Source organism: Eumetopias jubatus, unplaced genomic scaffold (assembly GCF_037043125.1).
Source record: "Eumetopias jubatus isolate StellerSeaLion01/CBP00866 unplaced genomic scaffold, mEumJub1_p1.0 scaffold_17, whole genome shotgun sequence".
NCBI lineage: Eukaryota > Metazoa > Chordata > Mammalia > Carnivora > Otariidae > Eumetopias > Eumetopias jubatus.
This window is the reverse complement of record NW_028274823.1, coordinates 55,077,046-55,092,753: the sequence shown is the minus strand read 5'-3', so window position 1 is coordinate 55,092,753 and position 15,708 is coordinate 55,077,046. Positions and strand designations below refer to the sequence as shown.

The 15,708-nt window shown below is 38.4% G+C and overlaps 2 protein-coding genes across 8 annotated transcripts in view; one reads left to right on the top strand and one right to left on the bottom strand.

The window, feature by feature from the left end:
* The window catches only part of ECD (ecdysoneless cell cycle regulator), a 32,346-nt gene extending 19,729 nt beyond the window's left edge, over nucleotides 1-12,617 (bottom strand). For 2 of the 3 annotated variants that reach the window (XM_088019762.1, XM_088019763.1), the window contains exons 1-7: nucleotides 12,398-12,617; nucleotides 10,767-10,984; nucleotides 7,708-7,825; nucleotides 4,369-4,456; nucleotides 4,074-4,252; nucleotides 2,658-2,850; nucleotides 1,770-1,898 (exon numbers count right to left, since the gene is read on the bottom strand). In XM_088019762.1, coding sequence (XP_087875888.1) covers nucleotides 1,770-1,898; nucleotides 2,658-2,850; nucleotides 4,074-4,252; nucleotides 4,369-4,456; nucleotides 7,708-7,825; nucleotides 10,767-10,971 — 912 coding nt within the window. In that variant the 5' untranslated portion in view covers nucleotides 10,972-10,984; nucleotides 12,398-12,617. The remainder of the gene's footprint in view (nucleotides 1-1,769; nucleotides 1,899-2,657; nucleotides 2,851-4,073; nucleotides 4,253-4,368; nucleotides 4,457-7,707; nucleotides 7,826-10,766; nucleotides 10,985-12,397) is intronic. The other variant, XM_028109662.2, reaches the window with a different exon arrangement.
* Nucleotides 12,618-12,654: 37 nt separating this feature from the next.
* FAM149B1 (family with sequence similarity 149 member B1) overlaps nucleotides 12,655-15,708 on the top strand; it is a 77,296-nt gene continuing 74,242 nt past the window's right edge. For all 5 annotated transcript variants that reach the window (XR_003610355.2, XM_028109664.2, XM_088019764.1 and 2 more), the window contains exon 1: nucleotides 12,655-12,893. Coding sequence is in view for 2 of the 5 variants with exons in the window: in XM_028109664.2 (XP_027965465.1) it covers nucleotides 12,847-12,893 (47 nt within the window). In the remaining 3 variants the exon portion in view is untranslated. The remainder of the gene's footprint in view (nucleotides 12,894-15,708) is intronic.

The window sequence follows — 15,708 nt, the reverse complement described above, 5'->3', positions numbered from 1 at the left end:
TTAAGTTACTTTCTTTCCATTTAGCCACACTTAAGACCTAGGTGACTGGACATATGGACATTCATAACACTGAATTTTATGAGAAATCTATTTCCAAATTTTTCAATTTCCATCGATTACTAAAAATTATAAAGGGAAAGCAAATAATACAAAACAAAGATTCTTGTTCTCTTCAAGGAGATTTCTCTTCTTGCTGATTACAAAACCAGAAATTTAAACTTATTTCTTGTTTGCTTAAAAAAAGGCTTGTAAAAGGTTTCTTGTCTAACAGAAATTATAAATGAATTCAGCATGGCCTTAGACATAGGAAAGGGAAGGGAGGGAATCACTCTATTTTAAGTGTCTTCTGACTAAAAATATAATGAATGAGCATAGCAAAATAAGTCAGACAGGGAGCTTTCCTGATCACTCTAGAGAAAACTACTGTTACCAATTTTTGCATATCCTTTCAGAAGTAATGTATGCACTCAAGCAGATGTGTGGTCTGTGTATGTCCTACTGGATCCCTTTTGTCATTAAATGGCAACATATACACTGTTCTAAACCTTGCTTTTTCACCAAGTTACATGTGTTGTAGATCATTTTATATGATCATACAAATTTATCCATTTCACAGCATAGGCAGACCATAATTTATCTATTTCTCTACTAATAGGCATTTAGGCAGTTTCCAATCTTTTGCTACTACAAATAATGCTGTCATGAGTATCCTCATACATCTTTGTACATATGTAAAATATATGGAGGATAAATATCTAGAAGTGAAAATGCTGAGAAGGGTTTGTGCATTTATATATTGATGGATATTGACAAATTGTTATAAGAGATTGAATCAACTTATATTTCCATCAATGATGTTTGAAAGTATCTCTCTCTATATATATTTTCATCAATCCAATATATATTATCAAACTTTTTGATATATGCCAAATGGTAGAAAACACTGTTTTGTAGCTTTAAGTTGCATTACTTTTATTATGAGCAAGGGCCAACATTTTTCTTATGTTTAGATTAAAAATCATTTGTATTTCCTTTCCTGTGGACTGTCTGTTCATAGTTCCTCAACATTTTTTATTAAGTAGTATTTTTTTTCATATTGACTTTTTGGAACTCTATATATATTAAAGAAATGAGCTCTTTTTAATTTAAATTGCAAATATAATACTTTCTTCAGGTTTACTATCTTTTGACTTTAGTTATGGAGTTTTTCTTTCCCATACAGAAATGGTTTTTTTTTTTTTTTTTTTTTAAGAAGGAGGAGGGAGGAGCAGAGGGAGAGGAAGAGAGAATCTTAAGCAATCCTGAGATCATGACCTGAGTTTAAATCAAGAGTCGGACGCTTAACTAACTGAGCCACCCAGGTGCCCCAGAAATGCGTAATCTTTAATAATCAAATTTATCAGTCTTTTTTTTTTAATAGCTCTGGTTTCAAGTCCCGCTAAGAAAGGCCTTTCCTACGCAAATTATCAAAAATTCTCCTGTGTTTTCTTTCCGATTTTATGGTTTCAATGTTCTCTTTTAAATATTTCATCCACCTGGAATTTATTTTGGGATAGGTGTGAGGGAATCAACTTTAATTTTTTAGACGGCGTCACAGTTGTTCTATTATCATTAACTGAATAACCCATTTTTCCTTCTTGTTTGAGATGCCATATTTTACTACATTCTCACATAAGTAAGGTATTTTTCTAGACTTTCTCTGCTGTATCATTATTCCATTAAGAGCCTTTTTACCTAAAGGAAGAATATAAAATTTTATGGTGCATTACCAACTTCATGCCCAATTCATGGGCTCGATATTGAGGATGAGATGGAGGAGGCATCTTGTATCCACTTCGTCGGTCTGGCACAAATCTTTGTTGTACCAACTGTGCATATAGACATTTAGTGAAAGTCACCTGGACATTGGAACACAAAATACATGAGTTTTCCTAAAAGAAGAAATTTGACTATCATTTCGCAGTTCATAATTTCATTTATGAGCTTCATATTCATATGAAATCAAAGAAGATCCAACCTATTCACTGCCAACATTTTTTAATAACAGCTTTACTGAGACATAATTCACATGCCACAAAATTGACCTCACTGTCTACGTTTTAGTTATCACTAATGGAATTCTTCTCATGAGTTACATTATATGGCAATTTGGGTGCATAGAAGATAAAGAATAATTCTTAAGTCTCTGGAAGAAATGAAATGTTTTATTCTTTTTTTTATTTTAAAGATTTTATTTATTTATTTAACAGAGAGACACAGAGAGAGGGAACACAAGCAGGGGGAGTGGGAGGGAGAAGCAGGCTTCCTGGCTGAGCAGGGAGCCTGATGCAGGGCTCGATCCCAGGACCCTGGGATCATGACCCAAGCCGAAGGCAGACGCTTAACAACTGAGCCACCCAGGCGCCCCGAAATGTTTTATTCTTAAGAAGAAAATAAAATAGGAAAATTATGGTCAGAAAATATCTAAGAAACATTTAGATATAAAATAGGAAGTGAAGTCTCTTGAAATCTTCCTCCACAGATGGGAGAAAAGAAAAAAGAAAAAAAGTATATTAACTTGCCATGAGGAAACAGAATATTTCCAGTTTTTTCTAGCACACAATGATGTTCCACTCTTTCCAGTGACAGAAACTAAATGACCAAGAGAACTATCTTACCGATGTCATTATTCGTGTTTCAGGCAAGAAAGTCTTGAAAACGCGGCAGGCTTGCAGGTCAGTGGGGTCCCGCAGGTAAAACGCCTGGACTCCCGCAGCCACCAATCGGGGGCGCTGCTTTAACACCGCTACAATGCCAGCTGGAAGGAAGCAGCGCGCACGATGAAGGGAGGCTTGAGTTTTTTCTGGGTATCTGTGGCAGGTCACATGATTATTTTTATTTTATGATATGTAAACATCTAGAATTCTTCTACCATTTACTTCCTCTTATATTGTCAAAAGTAAGATGTAGAATGACAAGGAAGGTGAAGATAAAGCTACCAAATACACTAAAAACTGCAGAAAAGAAGAGAGGGAAAGAGCAAAAGTAGGAAAAAATGGAAAATAAAGAAAAGGAATTAAGGTAGTTCAATAGGGGCGCCTGGGTGGCTCAGTGGGTTAAGCATCTGCTTTTGGCTCAGGTCATGATCTGAGGGTCCTGGGATGGAGCCCCGCATTGGGCTCCCTGCTCAGTGGGGAGTCTGCTCTCCCTCTCCCTCTGCCCTTCCCCACTTCCCCACTCGTGCTCTCTCTGTCTGAAATAAATAACTAAAATCTTAAAAAAAAAAGTAGTTTAATAAAGACAAAACAAAAACCCTACTATTCTTTGGAACAAGGATAAAATCACAGTTCATTCTTCTAAAACAATGGTACAAAGCATATTGAACGAAGTTAAAAGAGATTTTATATTGTTACAACTTGAACGGTGCTAAACATAGAATAGGTACTCAAATTCAAAAGGCGAAACTATATGTTATTAGGTGAAGGCTCTTCTGAATAGAACCTAAAGTGTTCCACATAGGTCAAAGAATCCCATCCAGAGCCCCAGAACCACAGAGAACATAATGCTCCCTTAGGTTTTCATTCCTATTGGTCTCAAAATTTTTATCTATAGATATAGATAATACTTAGTCACAGTATCTAAGTAAATAAATGCAAAAGTATTGGGAGTGGAATATTAACACCTATGAATGGGAATTTAAAGATATATCTGTGGCTTAATTTTATTTATTTATTTATAGATTTTATTTACTAATTTGACAGAGAGAGAGATAGCGAGAGCAGGAACACAAGCAGGGGAATTGGGGGAGGGAGAAGCAGGCTTCCCGTGGAGCAGGGAGCCTGATGCGGGGCTCGATTCCAAGACCCTGGGATCATGACCCGAGCCGAAGGCAGACGCTTAATGACTGAGCCACTCAGGCGCCCCTGAGCCTTAATTTTAAAACATGTAAATTTAATTTGTTACCCACTTTCATGAAGGAGGAAGACAGAATGAAAATGAGCATTAACCTAGGTGGAAGAAATTCTACATTTGAGAGACTTGACCTGCACTAAATAAAAAGGCTCCTTCACTAGCAATGAAAATATTTTTCTTACCCTCTGATGCGCCTATTGACAGCAGCTCGTATAGATTCTGAAGCCAAAATTTCTTCTGGGTGTGTTGAGATTATATTCAATGCTTGTGGGATTGTTGGGGGTGTGGAGGGTAACCAGGACACTGCTCCAGGTTTCCTTGGTGCAGGAATAATGCACAATTCTCCATGGTGGAAAAACACCTGCAAAATGATACATTTTAATTTTCATTTTGGGCACTGACAAACTCTAGGTACATATGAAAAATGTTACAACATGATTTCATCTCTGTAAATTTTCCAAATTTGGGTGTACTTACCCTATTGGCACTATTATCAGGATCCAACCATTTAGGGAGAAAGTCAGCAGCTTCTATTAACAAGAACTCACCATCATTGTCTTCAATCCTAATGCAGAGGAAATTCTAATTATGCACTGAAAAAGCATATATATGCTATTAATCAAAACACATTTATTCTAATATTTTTTCTTTCATTTTAGTAAATATCTGAGTACATGCTATGTATAAATTATTATAATAAAGCAAATGATACTTAAGACACCATGAAGTACTGAAGAAGATTTTAAAATTGAAGGAGGATTTGGAGGAGATGATAAGGAGAAAAAATAAGTACATGAATAAATAACATCAGACAAAAATATGAAAAATATACAATAGGGTGTCAAAAGAAGAAAAAAATCACCTAGCACCGAGATTTGGAAAGCATTTATGGAAGTTACTTGGGCCTTGAGAGATAATTTTGTTTTTGCCTCATTTCTATCACATTTTTTAAATTTAAAATTTTTTTAAAAAGATTTTGTTTGCTAGAGAAAGAGCAAGAGAGAGTACAGCAGAGGGAGGGGCAGGCAGAGGGAGAAGCAGGCTCCCCGCTGAGCCCGATGTGGGACTCGATCCCAGGACCCTAGGACCATGATCCAAGCTGAAGGCAGACACTTAACCAACTGAGCCACCCAGGCGTCCCAAAATTTAAATTTTTTTAAAGATTTTAAATTTTTAATTAATTATTTATTTATTTGAGAGAGAGAGAGTGAGAGAGCATATGTGCAGGGGGAGGGGCAAAGGGAGAGAGAATCCTGAAGCAGGCTCCCCACTGAGCAGAGAGCCCGATGTGGGGCTTGATTCCGGGACCCTGAGATCACGAACTGAGCTGAAATCAAGAGCTGGCTGCTTAACCAACTGAGCCACCCAGGTGCCCCTAAATTTAAATTTTTGAGTAGGTAAGGCAGTCACATGATTATACTTTTAAAAAAATACATAAAAAGTTACACACTGAAAAAGCTTCCTTCCTACTTTTGTCCCTATATGTCCCTTTCCTACCCTCCAACCATTGTTATTTCTTGTTTATCCTTCTAGAAGTTCCTTATGCATAATCTAGCTAATAGGAATATAAATTCTTATTTTCTCCTCTTGTCACACACACAAAAGGGAAAAAAGATTTTTTCCCTTTTAATGGGTGGATACAAGGAGAAAAGGGGAGATGTTCTTGGGAGAGGGAATAGTATAAGCAAAATCACAGAGGTGGATATTTAAGGTGGATATTTGGAGAATGACAATTAGTAAATAAGACTAGAAAAGCACAGTTATGGGGTGCTTGGGTGGAGCAGTTGGTTGAGTGCCTGACTCTTGGTTTTGGCTCAGGTAGAGATCTCAGGGTTGTGAGACTGAGCCCTGGGTTGGGGTCCTCGATAAGCATGGAGTCTGCTTGAGATTCTCTCTCTTTCCCTCTGCCCCTGCTGCTTCTGCTCTCTCTCTCTCAAATAAATAAATCTTAAAAAAAAAAAAAACCCAGTTATATCATTTTGTGAAGAGCTTTAAATGTTAGCAGAGTCAGGTCACCTGGGTGGGTCAGTCAGGTAAGCATCTGTCTTCAGCTCAGATCACGATCCCAGGGGCCTGGGATTGAGCCCTGCATCAGGCTCCCTGCTCAGTGGAGAGTCTGCCTCTCCCCCTGCTTGTGCTCTCTCTCAAATAAATATTTAAAAAATTTTTTTTAAATGTTAGCAGACTCAATGAGAATGAGCGTAGTTTTATACACAAAAGGAATGAAAGGTTTCAAAGCAGGGTAGAAAAATGGTTAGAGCCCGACCTTAGGAAGATTAATCTGTCAGAGACATAGAGGAAGTTCTTTCTTTTTCTAATTTGTTTAAAAAACTGGTAAGACAGTAAATGCCTATTATTTAAAGAGCTGTATAGGCCTGGTGTAGGTATGAGCCATCATTATATAAAGATCAGAATTTGGGGCAGCTGCCTTCAGCTTAGATCATGATCCTGGAGTCCCAAGATGGAGCCCCATGTCAGGCTCCCTGCTCAGTGGGGAGTCTACTTCTCCCTCTGCTCCTTCCCTTGCTCATGCTCTGTGTGTATATATCTCTCTCTCAAATAAATAAAATCCTAAAAAAATAAAGTAAAATGAAGATAAAAATCCATACACAAAAGGTACTGCCCTCTCCCTATTATCCTTGTAAAGACAGAAACTGATATCTTTGTGTTTGTTCACTTAAAATGCTATCATTTGTTAAGAAATGATTGCTAATTATTTTTAGGTGTGGTAACAGTAGTGTTTAAAATAAGAGTTATCTCTTATATTTACATCTTAAAGTATTTAAAGATCAAATGGCATGTTGTTTGTGATTTGCTTTAAAATAATCTTGCTATGTAATGGGGGAGTAAGGTATAGATAAAGTAAGAATGTCCATGAATTGAAAATTGTTGAAGCTGGGTGTTAAGTACATATGAGTTCATTCTCTCTACTTTCATGTTTTTTTGATATAATAATAAATTTTCAGAGTTGTTTTTCTTTTTGTTCTGCTGGGGAAGAGGTTGGGGGGATAGATTAGAATTTGGGGACTGACAGGAAAACTAGCAGAACATACGGCAAATGGGTGAAACGCCCTCTGCTGACACAACTTGGTAGTTACAGGGAACTATCAGTTCCCATTTTAAATAGATTTAGAATGCAGTGTTACCTACTTTGCTTTCAATACAACTGTTCCCTGATTTTTCATTAAATTTTCTGTATTTCTCAAAAAATATAGTTAAGGTATAATAGAGGAATACATAGTAAAGAAATCTGTAAAATACATATATGTACATACAAATGGGATTTTTTCCTACGGATTTTTTAAACAGTAGTACACCCTTTGGTATTGTTTGGATTTTTTTTACCATCTGTATTTAGCCTTTTTTTTTTTTTAAGGTTTTATTTATTTGAGAGAGAGCAAACGAGTCGGGGGAGGGACAGAGGGAGAAGCCGACTCCACGCTGAGCAGGGAGCCTGATGCGGGACTCGATCCCAGGACCCTGGGATCACGACCTGAGCTGAGGCAGAAACCGAAATGACTGAGCCACCCAGGTGCCCTGCATTTAGTCTTTCATAATGAGAATTATTTAAAAAAAAAACTAAAATAGGCAGGTTTTGTTTAAAAATTTTGGAAGTTAAGCTCTCCAATGTACTTTAATTTTTCCGCAAGAAAAGGAAGTCACAAAGAAAAGGAAGAAAACGCAAAGTCACTTTCAAAATCTATGTCTCAAATTTGTACAGTCTCCACCAGACTACTAAAAAAAATTTACTAAATGGATAAAAACGTAGTCAGTCTCAACAAGAGAATTCCTTTAGATTATTAAAATAACTAATACCTTGCTACTAACTCTGGAAATTCCTTTGTAATTTGCTTTACTACATAAACAATAAACCATTCATCTTCAATGTTATCCCCAAACTTTGTCATGCCAAACATATGAGCAGGAACATCTCCTAAAAACAAGAGAAAAGCAATCATATAACCAAATAAATTTGTCAGGGCACATAAAAATGCAAGTAATCATTCAAATAAACAAACATTCATTGACTGACCATGCTGTAGGTACTATACAGGGAGCTGGGGCTGCAATCCTGAACAGGATATAAAAAGCCCAGTTATGAGGACCCAAGCTCTAGACAACAGGAGATGGACCACCACGCCATCTCAAAACAAGATGATGAACAGACGTATGCACTGGGGGATGTGAGCATAAATAATGTGATACTGAGCTATGCTCACTTGGAGGAATGACAGGAGTAAGTTGTCCAGAAAAAGAGAATAGCATGTGCAAAGGCATATAAGCATGGCAGACAATACAGTGATCTGGGAATATAAGGAAGCTAGATTTATTTTTTTTTAATATATATATTTTAAGATTTTATCTATTTATTTGACAGAGAGAGACAGCAAGAGAGGGAATATAAGCTGGGGGAGTGGGAGAGGGAGAAGCAGGCTTCCCGCGGAGCAGGGAGCCCGATGCTGCGGGGCTCGATCCCAGGACCCTGGGATCATGAACTGAGCCAAAGGCAGACGCTTAATGACTGAGCCACCCAGATGCCCAGGAAGCTAAATTTAGATGGAGTAGAAATTTTTTAAACAAGTGCAGTATTCAAAAATATGTAGAATTTAATACACTCTTAAACAACCCAAAGGGTCAAAGAAGAAATTACAAGGGAAATTAGAAAATACCTTGAAACAAAATGAAAACAAGCATGTAACATACTAAAAACAGTGCTAAGAAGTTTATAATTATAAAAGAGCTCAGATCAACCACCTAACTTTACACCTTAAGGAACGAGAACAAGAAAAGCTAACCCAAAGCTAGCAGAAGGAAGGAAATAATGATTAGAACAGACATTAATGAAACAGAGAATAGAAAAATAGAAAAAAATAAAGTGATTTGGTTTGTTGAAACATTACAAAATTGACAAAAATCTTAAGATTAGTAAGAAAAAAAAGGAGACGCAAGTAACTAAAATCAGAAATGAAAGGCGATATTACAACCTATACTACAGAAATAAAAAGGACTATAAGAGAACACTATGAACAATTGTACACCAACCAACTGGATAACTTAGAAGAAATGAGTACAGTCTTAGAAACACACAACCTATCAAGACTGTATCATGAAGAAATAGAGAATCTGAACAGACTGGTTACTAGTAAAGGACATTGAATCAGTAATCAAAAACTTCCCAACAAAGAAAAGCTCACTAGAGAATTTACCAACATTTAAAGAAGAATTAACATCAATCGTCTTCAAACTCTTAAAAACAACTGAAGAGGAGGGAACACTCCCAAACCCATTTTATGAGGCCAGCATTACCTTTACACTAAAGCCAGACAAAGACAATACAGGAAAACTATGACTAATATCCCTGGAATACTGATGCAGAAATCCTCAACAAAATACTAACAAACTGAATTCAACACACTGAAAGATATTACACCATGACCAAGTGGAATTTATTCCTGTAATGCAATGTAATGCATATGAAAATCAGTCAATGTAACCTACCACATTAACAGACTAAAGGTCAAACAAGCACATTGTGAAGTGTCTCAAGAGCTGCCATGGCGAAAAAAAAAAAAAAGGTAGGAAGAACAGCCCAACCAACTCTTCTCCCCACCCCAGATCTCTCTAATTTCTTCAACTAGAGAAGCTCCAATTAGAGCGTCTATTTTTATCTACCTTATATATTAAACTTCAATTTGAACTTTATCCAGAAGCAATGGATAACGTGAAGGATGTTAGGCAGAAGACTGACACGATCAAATTTGTGTTTTACAAAGGTAACTGGCAACAGTGTGAGGAACTGGAGATACTGTAACCAGAGAGGTTAGGTGGCTGCTGTGGTCTTCCAGATGAAGAGATAAAGAGCGTCTAGACTGTAGCCAACAAATGTAGAGAAGGGGTCGTATTTTAGGAGTAACCACACTAGGATTTACTGCCTGACTGAACATGGTTAAGTGAGGAGCTGAGTATAATTTTGAATTATTGACAAGCTGAATAACTAGGTGGATAATAATGTCATTAAGCAAGACAAGAAAACATTGGGTAAAAATGATTTTCTAGGAAAAAGATAAGGAGTTGGTTTTGGATGTGCTGTGCTAATGTGACGGTGTTCCTGCCAATAAATATCACGTGTTTCGGTGAATAGTGGTTCAATAGAATTAACACCAGGGAACACATTTGGCAACTGCTAGCCAAAAAATAACAGATAAACACTACATTGAGACCTAGATTGACAGTATCAAAAGATGCCAGACTCCTGATCTGAAATAAGACCCTGCATGAATAAGAGCTGTGGTCACCTATTCGCGCCTCATTTTACTAAAGCTATATGAAATGATAAAATCAGATCTCAAGCACCAACAACACAGAGTAGCTGTGAAGCAACCTCAAAATGCTTCTGAGTAGCAAATAATGGCCATAGGCCCAATTATTTCTCTTTATAAGCCAGGCAGAGCCACGTAGTTTCAAAACTATGTCAAACAAGGCAGCCTACTAAACACATGATCAGGAATGAGGAATACAGAGTAACCTCTAAAGGGAGCTACAGTTAAGGAAGCCAGATGCCTGAACCTGTTTAGTATAAGTACTTAGATACATTATAGCACAGGAAAGTAAAGTTCCAAAGAACAGCCATGGTTTGATAAGGTTGAGTATATGTTAGTTCTCAAGGTAATTACTATTAGAAAGCTTTCATCAAATGAATTAAAAAAATTTTTTTGATAAGTTTAAGGACTTAATCAAATATAGGCAAGCATCACTAATCAAAAAAGTTCAGGTTATAAATCTCCTCACAACACTGAATCAACTATGGACTATTATAGATCACTCTTGTCAGAATTAGAAGTCATACCACATCAAAGTAAGTAAAAGAGCCTTACCTTTCCCAGGTTTATATTTAAGATTGAAAGGCTGATTCTGCCAGATATAGGGGACCAGCATAGGTGCAAACTGAGTCATTATCCTCTCAATATACTTTTGAAGAATCTCTTTGTGTTTTTCTGGGTCCCTTGGTTCATCGGGTATCAGGAATAGGTGATACTCCACAGTGTCTTCCACTGTAGCAAGCTTCATATTTTCCTCCATTCTTCTTTGAAAACTACATTTAAAGTTTCAATAATATAAACCACATAGAATAATGTAGAAAATCCAATTCTCTGAACTCTTCAACATGATTCCATTGTTTTTCAAAATTCTGTTATCCACGTATTATCATTTTTTGCCTTGATCAAGTATGAGTAGTAACACCTATTTAATATTCTTTTTTTTTTTTAAGATTTTTTATTTATTTGCGAGAGAGAGAATGAGAGACAGAGAGCATGAGAGGGAGGAGGGTCAGAGGGAGAAGCAGACTCCCTGCCGAGCAGGGAGCCCGATGCGGGACTCGATCCCGAGACTCCAGGATCATGACCTGAGCCGAAGGCAGTTGCTTAACCAACTGAGCCACCCAGGCGCCCCTATTTAATATTCTTTTAATGATGCTTTTATACTTAAAATTGTTTTTTACACTTGAAATTATATTAAAGGAACTTTTGATATAATACAGTAAATGGAAATCGAGTACCACATTCCCAAATTAACTAATAGTATGCAAGAATAAAATAAAAAACGTTTGAAAAAAATAAATTAGAAAAAAGCTTCCCCTCATACTAGCACTAGTGTAACACACTTTGAGAAGCACTGCAATAACATCTTATGTTCTGCCACTAATTAGTTGTGTCACTTAGAGCACCTCAATTTCTCTTTTGGGGGCTTTTTCCTTAAATGTAGAAAGAGAATGTTACTCTTTCACTTCTACATTTCTCCCCCAGTTTAAATTATTATTTAAAAGCTCTTTAGGGCAATCTCCCTCACTCTGCAGAATTTAAATCTCTTTTATGAATATTGTACGGCAGAGGGGAATTCAAAACCACAAAACATGGCCTATCGTCTCACACCAAAATAATTTGCCCATGGTTCTTGATCCTAGAGCCGTCCTAAAACTGCCCCTTTCTCAGGTCTGGCGCGGGGTGGGGGGCGGGGGGTAGCTCCGGTATGTAAGAGGAAGTAAATAGCTCTATTTTCTAAGGGTTTCCCTTACAAACAAAAGTACTAGCTTACTATTACTGCCAGATGAGGCTTGGAACAGGGAGGCACTGCACTGGATGGTCCACTGTAAGGCACAATTCGATTTTTATTCTTATTCGGTTTCTCATGGGCTAATAAAACGAGGTCGAGAGGAACCTGCATCTTCTATCCAGTCTGTCCAAATCGTTTGGCTTCTTAACCCAGAGGGACAGATAATTCCATCCACCCACCTCATAATGCCAAGCACACATTTTTATGAAGAATTTAGTCAGAACTGGAAGGGGCTTTGAAATCACTCAGGATAACTCCTTGCTGTACAAGTGAGAAAACTGGCACACAGAAAGAGAAGCGACCCCGCAGCAGAGAGCCGAGCTGGACTCTAGTGCTCTTTACTCAAACTAAGCTTCCGCCCTCCATTCGACAAAAGGAAGCCAATTCCGCTTACGATTCTCCGGCCTCCCCCACGCGTCTCCGCTGCGGCCCCTTTCCTCGACCGCCCCTCCCACCGCGTGAGCCGGTCGGGAGCTGCCAGTAGCGGCCGAAGCCTGGCCCAAGGTCAGTCCAGACGCCGCCCGGGCACCTGAGGCCACTGGAAGGTCTGAAAGACCCGCTCGGCCCCGGAACCCCCGGTGGCGTCACTGCTGCGCGTCCGCGGGACCATTACGCGATGCCCCCGTGCGTTCGTCACTTCCGCCCCCGCGGGGAAGCAAGCACGGCGGAGGACTGGAGGGGTGGGGACCCAGGGAGTGGTGGCGGTCCGGAGTCTGGGCGACGGGGCGTGACGGGGCCGGAAGGTGGCGGGAGGGGGCCGGGCTGGAGCCGGCGGGAGGGCCAGGCCCGGAGGCCCCCACCCTGGCGTTCCCGCCCCCTCCACGACAGAGGAGGAAGAGGAGGATGCTCTCCAGATACACTCGGAAGGCGGTGCCGCAAAGCTTGGAGCTGTGAGTGTACTGCTCAGCCATCCTAGCCCGGGCCGGGGGAGGCTGAGGCGGGCCGCGGGCGCTCTGGCTGGGACCCTTCCCAACCAATGCTTCTCACCTTTCCCTTTCCAGGGCGGGGGAAGGAGAATTTTCTTCGGAATTCTCTCCTCCCAGACTTGTCAGACGCTGCCCGGTCTGCCTCCATCTCCAGCTAAGGGCATGTCACTTGTGCTTTCCTAGGACTTGGCCTTCTTGGGCTGCACTTCCTGAACTCAGGGACTGGGTCTCCTATGGCATTTGTAGTTTCCTCAGTGCTTCATGCCTGTCAGTGGCCATTGACGAATCGAGAAGTTACCAATAGCTGACTCAGTGCTACAGAAAAGTTGAATATGTCTAGTGCCAGGCACCGTGCAAAGCTGATTACATGCATCAGCTCACTTAATCCTACCAGGATACAGAATAGGGAATATTATTTTGCACATTCTACAAACAAAGGTCCCAGATTTAAGACTGTAGTATGTCAAAGATTATACAGGCAGAAAGTGGTGGAGCACACAAACCTGGTGTCAGTCTGACCCTGAAGCGTTGGTCATAATCATTACACATACTGCTTCCCCATCTCTGCAGTTAAACATCAGAATCCTTAAGGATAAGTTTTGCTCTAGAGAGCAAATATTTAAGCTTAAAAACCCACCTCTCACCCCTGGTGAAGTGTTGTAATTTAGCAAGTAATGATAATGTACATTTGTTAATGCTTTATACTTTCAAAAAGACTTTCACATCTTGATCCTTGCAACAACTCTGTAAGATGTTTCAGTTTTTCAGAACATGAAATATTAGAAAGGTTATACATCCTAAGATTATATAACCAGTAGGTTTTGAGCTTGAGCTTTTTATCCTCAAATTCCAACTTTTTTTCTCTGTAGAGCTGTGTGATTTTAACATTTAAAATTAACACTTAAACATTTAAATTTTAATAAATTTTAACATTTAAAAATTAAATACTAACTATACATGGTAATAACATGCATGGAGTCTTCAGTCAATCTGGGTGTCTGGCTAGGCTCTTTTCTGGTCATGTGACTTTTCAGTGGATTACTAAATATTTGAGCATTCATTTCTGTAATATTGAACTAAGACTTTCTCTAAAAGCATATCTAAAGTTATGGCACAGGGCTTGACACATAGTAGATGCTCAGTAATTGGTAATTTCCTGTCCTTTCCCAGCTTTATTTGGTACAGTAGCCATACAAAGAAAATTTGTGATCTCTCCTTGTCTTTCAGAAGCTTATTACCTACTAAGTAATAGGATATCTACACAGAAGCAATTCAGATATAAGCTTTTTAGGAAGTAGAAAGAAGAAAGTAATTTTCCAATAAAGGGAACAGGACTTAGCTAAAAGTCCGCTTTTATAATTAATTCTGACCATTCTGAGAGTAAAAAAGCAAACAAACAAACTCATTTGTGGAAAAAAATTGTTGGTAGGCATTTAGTGGGTGAGAATTACTCCAGTGTAGTACGTTACTTGTTCTCTGTTGTTGACTTGATTGATACTCTCTAAAGGCAACTCTCTTCAAAGATGATTCTCTAGAGGAGTCAGGATGATATGAATAATGAAGATAATGAGGATTATATGTATCTAAATGACAGTAAAATAAAAACAATTTTTACTTTAGGTGTTAGAATGATAATTTGCTTTGAAGAAATAACTTTAGTTTTCTCCCTAATAGTTCCAAATTATAGATATTGAAAAGAGTTCGGAAAAAAAAATGATTTTCAACATACAGCTTAACACTAACAAGTGATAAATTTCAAACATACATGTATAGTGAATAATAAAATGAACCACCTATCACCCACATTCAACAATTATCAAAATTTTGATATATTTGCTTCATCTATCTTCTTTATCTTTTTTTCAGCCTCTCTGTCCATCATCTGTAAATAAGAAAGCAAAACCCCACTTATCATTTCACCCCTGTATACCTCAGTGTGCATCTCTGAAAATTATAGGTATTTTCTTTTTTTTAGGTTTTATTTATTTGTTTGAGAGAAAGAAAGACCATGAGCAGGGGGAGGGGCAGAAGGAGAGGAAGAAACAGACTCTCTGCCGAACAGGGAGCCTGACGTGGCGCTTGATGCAGGGCTAGATCCCAGGACCCCAGGACCCCAGGATCACAACCTGAACCAAAGGCAGACAGACGGATGCCCAACCAATTGAGCTACCCAGGCACCCCTAGGTATTTTCTTATGTAAAAACAATGCTGTGATCAAATTTAATATTTCTTTGGTATTATCTAATCATCATTTCATAGTCAGATTTCTTTGACTAAAAAATGTCTTAAGTTTCTGTTTTGTAGCTGGAATCCACATTTCTGTTCACTACCACTGTCTCAAAGACAAGCTTTTGGGTCGTTGAATGAGAGAAGTACAAATAGCTCTACACAAATCCATCCCCACATTTGAGAAATAATTTGAAGTACAAGCTCTGCTGACTGGGCCCTTAGCTTTATCTTTAAATACAAAAATGGTACCATTCACTAAAATCTCAAATTATTCATTTGCTCTGAGAAGCCTCAGAGCCAGAGTACTTGGATTTAAATCCTGGCACCATCACTTCGTAGACATATGACCTTAAGCAGGTTACTTAATCTCTCTCTGCTTCACTTTCCTTGCCTATGAAGTAAGAGTATTAGAGATTTATAATATACATTTGCAAATTAAAGACCCTAAAGAGACCTTTTATAAAGAAACCTATGTACTTTGTTTAGCTTATCATGTTTCCTAAACTTATTTTATTGCAGAATTTTGTGGGGGAGGAAAGTCTACTGTAGA